The 8188-nt window shown below is 36.5% G+C and overlaps 1 protein-coding gene across 3 annotated transcripts in view; it reads right to left on the reverse strand.

Annotated features, from left to right (window-relative positions):
• Nucleotides 1-8180, reverse strand: part of LRRC49 (leucine rich repeat containing 49) — a 159318-nt gene extending 151138 nt beyond the window's left edge. The window contains exons 1-4 of one of the 3 annotated variants that reach the window (XM_017851169.1): nucleotides 7683-8180; nucleotides 6985-7041; nucleotides 4682-4769; nucleotides 2174-2262 (exon numbers count right to left, since the gene is read on the reverse strand). In XM_017851169.1, the coding sequence (XP_017706658.1) occupies nucleotides 2174-2234 (61 nt within the window). In that variant the 5' untranslated portion in view covers nucleotides 2235-2262; nucleotides 4682-4769; nucleotides 6985-7041; nucleotides 7683-8180. The remainder of the gene's footprint in view (nucleotides 1-2173; nucleotides 2263-4681; nucleotides 4770-6984; nucleotides 7042-7682) is intronic. The other 2 variants (XM_017851167.1, XM_017851168.1) reach the window with 2 other exon arrangements.
• Between the last annotated feature and the right edge of the window lie 8 nt (nucleotides 8181-8188).

Raw genomic sequence — 8188 nt, forward strand, 5'->3', positions numbered from 1 at the left:
ATCCCTTTGGAATCCTAACTTCTTGTCTTAAATTCTAACTCTCTATAACTAAAATGATAGTCCCTCATTACCAGATATATTTGGGCCAGCGCTATGACAGCCCTGCCAGATTCTGGATTTTGAAGGTATCTTAATGGAAGAATCTCCAAATGCTGACAAGGAGCTCATGGTAGTTTTCATTTCCAGCCCATATAGTTCTGTCACATTTGTTGTGGATGAGATGCATAGGAAATACACAAAAAGTAGTTTTGGATAGCAGATGTAAACCTCGCATCATCTCTTTCTTTGTATGTTCAGCCACTATTAGTAGAGAATATTGCCAAGATACCAAAGTGGATGTCAGTAAATCTAGTATTCTCATAGTTAGGGTCCACAGAGTATATGACACCCCTCTAAGGTTTATAGGCTGTTTGTTAGATTGTGTGCTTGCCATTATGTAGCCTTCAATCTAACAGATTGAAATTAATAAATACACATATGAAATTCAAAAATAGAACAACATACATAAATGTCGAATAAAAAGAATACCTACTCGTAAATTTGCACATAAGTGTGTCTGGTTATTTTTTACTTAATGAAGGTGGTTACAGATGGGTTTGGGGGGAGGTGAATATTAAGATATTTTCTAAAGAACTAGAAGAATGTAAATGGTCAAGAAGGAACGATGAGAAGTTTCAGAAATGAGGTAAGATTTGAGTAATGGGTCAAATGTGACAGTTTGAATGCCAGAGGAAATCTACCATATTTTCCTCTATAAAAAGAAAATCTTCTGAGCAGCAACTGATGTTGAAATGCTTGAAGGCAGCAGTAAGTATAAGACTAAAATAGAACCTGAGGTTACCACAGAATTCTGCTGTTGAAACTAACAAAAAGATCAAAACCGAATCTAGAAAGCTAACCTACTTTTTGGGAGGTCACCAGACAATATAATGACAACTTAAAATCAAGTTCTATATAAATCATATTAAAAAGCTATAAGGCAATGGCATTTGCTAGCTTCCTCAGGTCTGCAAGGCATAAACTGAAGTATCTCACCCCTAGTTTCTTGAACAAAATAATCAGTGCTCACATCCCACTTTTCTGAATATTGTGAAATATCAAGATAATAATGATGTTCTAGAGCATAAGCATTCAGAATTGACATCATATTCACCAACAAACTGATTTTCTGGCATGACCACATGCTAGCAGGATACCTAAAAGCAACCACAAGTCAGTAAATTGATTTGGATATCAAGTCAAGATGGTTAAAAAAAACAAAAACAAAACAAACAAAAACCAGTCTAAAGACTGACTGCAGTCTAAGAATTAACCAATTAAAGATTAATTGGTCAACTAAAGATAAAAGATTGAAAAACTCCAAGCAGCAGACAACCTCAATTTCTCTTGTTAGCATTAGTTAGGTTTTGTGAATTATTTTGTTAAGGCTTCAGGGCAATCCTCAATTTTTAAGAGGCAAATTTAAACTTTACAAGACTTGAGATACAGAGTCAATAATCAAAGATTAAATTTAATTTACACTCAGTGAATAAAGAAATTTTATCCTTAAACTTTCTAGCTCTTTTTATATACAGAAGTCATAATCAATATCAGCATAATGAACTTACTATCAATGTGATATACTGCTTACAATAAATAGAAAGCCATAAGAATGATTAGGGTAAAAGGCCTTAAATCTACCACACAACAAGATCTTCTAAATAACTGGGAACCAGAGAGATCCCCAGTTAAAATATCCACATATATATATGGGTATATAAACACCCACATAAAAACTACATTACTATGCGGCAAAATTTTCATTGTAACAGTTTGTTACTGTTTATTTCATTTTTCTTCCTTTTTGAGACAGGGTCTTGCTCTGTCACCCAGGCTGGAATGCAGCATGGCATGATTACTGCTCCCTGCAGCCTCAAACTCCTGGGCTCAAGTGATCCTCCTACCTCAGCCTCTCGAACAGCTGGGACTACAGGCATGTGCCACCACACCCAGCTAATTTACGTATTTTTTCACAGATGGGGTTTCATCTTATTGACCATGTTCAAGAAGGGGTCTTGAACCCCTGGGCTCAAGCAATCCACCCACCTTGGCCTCCCAAAGTGCTGGGATTACAGGTGTGAGCTATAGCAACTGGCCTGTTATTATTTATTTCTTATATTACTATTTAACTTACCAGATATGTAGCCCTTGTCTTCCCAATTAAATGTACAAGCTCCTTGGGTGATGAACCTCATTTTACATTCTTTATATTCTTGGTAAAGTCTAAATTCAGTAGGCAATCAATAGACAAATTAATTGTTTTTCCAGTTTACTAAGACTTAATTGAAAATCTATTTTGTGTGTGTCATTTCTGTTTAAAAAAATCTCAATATAAATAGCATCTCAAAGTGTTAAGAAGTATAATGGTCTAAATTTGGTAAGAATGTTCACTGCACTGTTTGCTAGATACACAGATGGCTGGATGGCTGGTTGGATATATGAATATATAGATGAGGAGATGGATGCATGGATGGATAAATGAACAGATGGGTGGATGGACAGACAGGTGGATGAATGGATGGCATAGTACATATTGCCATATATGTGCATCCATTCGGCCCTGTCTTTGAGATTGTTTTGGTAACGAAAATCTTAACTCTAGATTTTCCAGTGATTTATCATTATCTTAAGAGCAAAGTATTGCCTCTTCCCTTCTACACAAATATTTTAAAATTCCTAATTAAGGGATTTAATCAATAAGGTCAGGTTAACTGAAATTTTATTATATAGTAGTTCCTGCAATATATGGCGCTTATAGAATCTCAAAGACACAGGGGTTAACTCTTAGTATTCTAAGAAGCCTAAAAGAAATCACATATCAAGTTTTAAACTCACTAACTTAAATAAAATATCAAGTGTCTTTACTTTTGACTGAGAGTACCACTGGTTAATTTGTGTGGACAGGCTATCATATGTTTGATTAATTTTGAAAAACAAGAAATGACTGAAATTAATTATAATGTTTGGGTATCAAGATAGTTTATTAGACAGACATCCCTAAGCTTTTCCTGATAAAGTGCTACTTATAATTTTTCCAAAATTTTATGCCCGTGGAAGTAAAATTTGAGTAGAAAAGTCAAGAAAAGAATTAAGTTGTCTGGCCTTCTTTGCACGAAACTGCCTGGAACTATTGAGGGAGCACATTGAAAGCAACCAGGTACACATTTAAGACATTTCAAATGAGTGTCCTGTCACAGAACCTAATTTTGAATAAATTTTTTAAATGAAAACCAATTAGGTTTTTTTTTCCCTAAAGAGTTAATTCATACTAAATGGGTCATTACTTATGTATAAAACTTTATTCATCTCTCAAGTTCACAAAATTCAATACATCCATGCTATTTCCTCATTAGCAAATATCTAGTAACACTTCACCACTTAAATAAATTTGCCTGGCCAGCTGTCCTCAAATCTGTTTACTAACTCCCTACTTTAACTCAAGAAAAGCTTAGTGAAAGTACTTAATTTTGATTCGTGATTTCAGGAAAACTTTTAAGATACTGTTACTAAAAATGTTAAGGAAATTCACAATGCAAGCATAAAAACCCTTGTTGAAGCTTCACATCTATAATTCTGTACCTAAAAGAGTGACTGGCATATAATACTTGCTTTATAAATATGTACTGAACTGAATCAAAGAAAGCAAAAACAGATGCTTCCTGAACTGTGGAATTGCAGTTAGGCTGATGTCAAGACAAGAGTGTAGAATGTAGGAAAGAGAAAAGATATGTCAGATTAGATGGGTCCAAGAAGTCAGCCCAGAAATAAAAAGAGAGAGAAAATTACCCAATATTTAAAATCACCATATGTTCCCACAGTAATAACATGAACAACCTAGAAAGGCCTATATTGATCAGCCCTCTCATATAAACTCCTAAGAGGTAAAGGCAGTTTTGTATATGTGGATTCAGAAGTGTTTAACATGAGCACATTACACAAAGCTAATGGCTGTCAGCAACAAACCAAGATTCAAATGTGAAGAAAATTTTTCCTTGATTTGAAAAATATATTTCAGAAATATAATCAGATCATATGAGGCACTATTTGTCAAAGGATGACCCACAAACCATATACCTCAGAATCACTTGTGACATTATTAAAATGCACATTTCCAAATCCCACTCAAGACCTACAAAATCAGAATGGGGAAGATGGAGGGGGAGCACTAAGAATGTGCATTTGTAACAAGATCCCAAGTGATAGACACTAAAGTTTAAAGCCTTTAATATAAAATCTACTATTATATGTGATAGTAACAGGGAAAGATTGTTTCTTCTCTACTGCTGACTTTCCATTCTTTCCTTATTTCCTTAATATTTGTGTTACCATACGCTTACTCTCTCTAATTAGCGACTTCCAAATACTGTTCTAATGCAGTATCTGAAACATTCTTTTTCCATTCTCTAGTGTATAGCCCACCCTTAAAGGAAAATAATAACAGCTTTTTCCTATATTGGAAATAATCTACTATGCTACATATATACAACCAATGATTTTTTTAAAAATACCAAACCAATTTGGTCCCAGTGAACCATTTCATTTTAAATTCAAGTTTATTTGGATCTAGTAATTCAACATTATTAAACAGTTAATATTATTCAAAGATGATGAACCACAACTGATCTCTACTCACTGACAATACCTTGCCTACTTGAGTAGTTTCTTTCAAGGTCATGTTGTGAAAGTCTACCGGGGAATGACGATGTGTCTTTATTTAGCTTGAATTCAACCTGAAAAACATTATTAAAGAAAAAAATATTTGGAGGCGAATTTAACACTAAGCAATGAAGATAATTAAAAAAAACATATAATAACTGATACACATGGTACAATGTGGATGAACCTTGAAAACATCATGCTAAGTGAAAGAAAACTGACACAAAATACCACATAGGCAAATCCATAGAGATGCAAAGCATATTTGTGGCTTCCAGGCATTTAAGGGAAGCAGGGAATGAAAAGTAACTGCTTAATGGCTATAGGGATTCCACTTAGAATGATGAAAAAATTCTGGAACTAGATAGAGGTGATGACTGCACCTCTATCATTGTATTTTACCACGCACAAAATCAGGGTCAATTTTATGAGGTCAGATAAAAGATAACTCCAAGCTGAGACACTTCCGATCCCTCCATGCTCTCACCACAAATACAATGATTAAAAGAACCATTTGCTACAAAAAAAAGCACACAACATAAATAAAATGCTGTTGAAAAACATCACTGTTTTGATCATTATAATCCCTTTAAATGTCCTATTATAACATAATACAATTGTATATTTAAGTCTTCTAAGAAGGGTTTTCACTTGATCTAAAACTGATCTAAAATAATTATCTGGTAGGAGGAATGAGAAAAACAAAACCAAAACAACTTCTTATGATTAGCCACAAAAAAACCCAAATATGTACCTTGAATAAATTAAGATGCTTCTAAGGTATCCATACTATAAACATTATGTTGGCATTTGCATTACATCCTTAGGAATTATAAGACCTGAAGGTATTTTCTCTGAATAGATGTCCACACAAGAGAAAGTGAATGGTTTGGAAAAAATGTTTGGATGAGGCACACAGTCCCTAGAAACATTATAATGGTGGGAAAGGACTTGTCCAGAGAAATCAATTAGGAAAGCTCTGGAGGGAATCCATTATGCTCAATTACAATAAAGAATATTTTTCAATTAATCTAACTGATGTTTATTTGAGATGATCAAATGATCTATTTTCCGAGTGTTCACTATTTTCATATTCATATATAATGTCATCAACAGCTGCCTCCTTGACTAACGATATCCTTCCATTTACCTTCCTCATGCCTTTTTTTACCCTTCTTCATGCTGTTATGTGTGAACTCTGCCCTTCACTTTAGAGTTCTTCCAGTGACGCCTATTTAATAACTTTTTAGGAAACACCTGAATTGTGATGGTTAGAGGTTTCCAACATGGTCAAAGGAGGAAAAATCATGTTGTGTCTTGAGACATAGTGTGTAGAAAGTAGGTGAGTATAAATGCTGAGGTGAGACAGAAGGGAAAGATAAACATGTTTATCTCAAAATCTCAAAAATTAAATCAAAAGCCAGAAATTCTAGAAATGCTAGAGACATTATGGGCAAATAGTCTGGGGGAAAAAAATCTCATATTCATATTGAACTTCTAAATAACATTAAGTCTAACATGTGTCCACTGCTAACCTATTTTTTTCTTCCCTGATTTTAAATGGGATGTGTGGATATGCCCTCCCAATTACCATTTTATCTAAGGTGTCATCAGTAGTAAGACATACCATTATTTTACCCTCTACTAAGAAAGAAAAAAAACCTCCCCAATTAAACTATGACATGCCATCAATTTTAAGAAGGCTCCTGATTTCAGAAATGTGTAAGTATCACTGGGCGCGGTGGCTGTCGCCTGTAATCCCAGCACTTTGCGAGGCCAAGGCAGGTGGATCGCTTCAGCTCAGGAGCTGGAGAACAGCCTGGGCAACATGGTGAAACCTGTCTCTACAAAAAATACAAAAATATTAGCCAGGCTTGGTGGCATGCACCTGTGGTCCCAGCTACTCAGGAGGCTGAGGTAGGAGGATCGCTTGAGCCTGGGAGGCAGAGGTTGCAGTGAACCAAAATTGTGCCCCAGTGCCCCAGCCTGGGTGACAGAGCTAGACCCTGTCTCAAGAAAAAAAAAAAGTGTAAATGTCAAAACACACACACACACACACACACACACACACACAAACCTTACCTTTTGTAATCAATAAAATAACACTAAGTTTTTTAAAGAGGGTTATTTTGGCTTTATGTAGGCAGAAAGTAAGAACTAGCTTTAAACTGGAAATCTAAGTAAATCTACTTAAATTTTTCAGTTTAGAATCTACTCTTAAATCATGCTGCTATTTGTGTAGAAAATAAAACAATCTTCTACTTAAAGGCCAACCTTCTTAAATCTTACTTTGTTTTTTTCAGGAAGCGATGATGTTTGAATAACCAGATGAAGCCCACAGTTCACCTGAAATGTAAAAATTAAACCATAAAATTTGCTCTCCATACACAGACACATATTTCCAAAAAAAAAAAAAAGTACACATAAAAATATAACAAAAAATTAGAACAGAATGCTCGATTTCTGTTTCTGGTAAATGATCTTGTTCTGAGGATTTGCTGAAAACAATAAAATCACATCTAAGAATTAAAAGATTTCATTGATTTATTTTCCAAAATGTCGGCAGCAATTTAACCCTCTAGTTAGTACTCAGGCTTTCGACATTTGCCATTCAGGTCTAAATAAATATCTCAATGGGACAGGTGAAGGAGGTGGGAGTCCCTAATGATAAATTCTCTTCACAGTCAAAGGGAAAAGAAAAGAAAAAGGAATTGACTGGCCAAAGGAATTTAAATAAACCCGAACCTTTCACAGCTGACCAGCTCCACCTTCTGGGGAGCCCAGATGCTGGACAAGACTTTGAGTACCCATCATACAATATTAAATTGTGCCTTGGTCCAGCCCACGAACCTCAAACCCCGGTCAGACAATAGCTTGAGCAGACCCAGCGGCCCCGGTCCCAATAATACAGCCCATCTCCTAGGACAAAGACGCCAGTCAGAAAGAGTACCAACGGGAAGAAAGAGAAAGTAGAAGGCCCAGCTTACGTTGTTCGCAGCCCGGCCAGAAACAGAGCGATATTTCCCGGGAATCATGATAGGAGACAGTCCAGGATCTCTGTTAGATCTGCCTTCGAGGTGACGCTACAGCAGATTCAGAGAGACCCGAAAGAGGTCATCTCCCAGGCAACCGGCTCAGGGTTACCATGGAAACGGCCATTTCCGGTCTGGACCTCTCCCGAATCCATAGGGCCACACAGTTGTTGTAGCTTTTGGTTGTATTCGTGAGCGCCCAGTGCGTCACCACTTCCTCGTTCTATTTTCCCGGCCTCATAAAAACAGAGCGGGAGTATTGGGAGGAGGATAAGCTTGGGAAGAGCCTGGCCACATTGGTGGCTATGACAACCACCACTTCCGGTCCGTTGCTCTTTACGACCCACCTCAGCGCTGCCCGCGCGAAATTTGTATCCCTCTGCTTGTGTCCACCTGCTCCTGGGGAGCAGTGCAGGGAGGAGGAGGAGGAAGATATCGAAGAGCCCTCCCATTGGGGGCCC

Source organism: Rhinopithecus bieti, unplaced genomic scaffold (genome assembly GCF_001698545.2).
Source record: "Rhinopithecus bieti isolate Rb0 unplaced genomic scaffold, ASM169854v2 scaffold_31548, whole genome shotgun sequence".
Classification (NCBI taxonomy): Eukaryota; Metazoa; Chordata; class Mammalia; order Primates; family Cercopithecidae; genus Rhinopithecus; species Rhinopithecus bieti.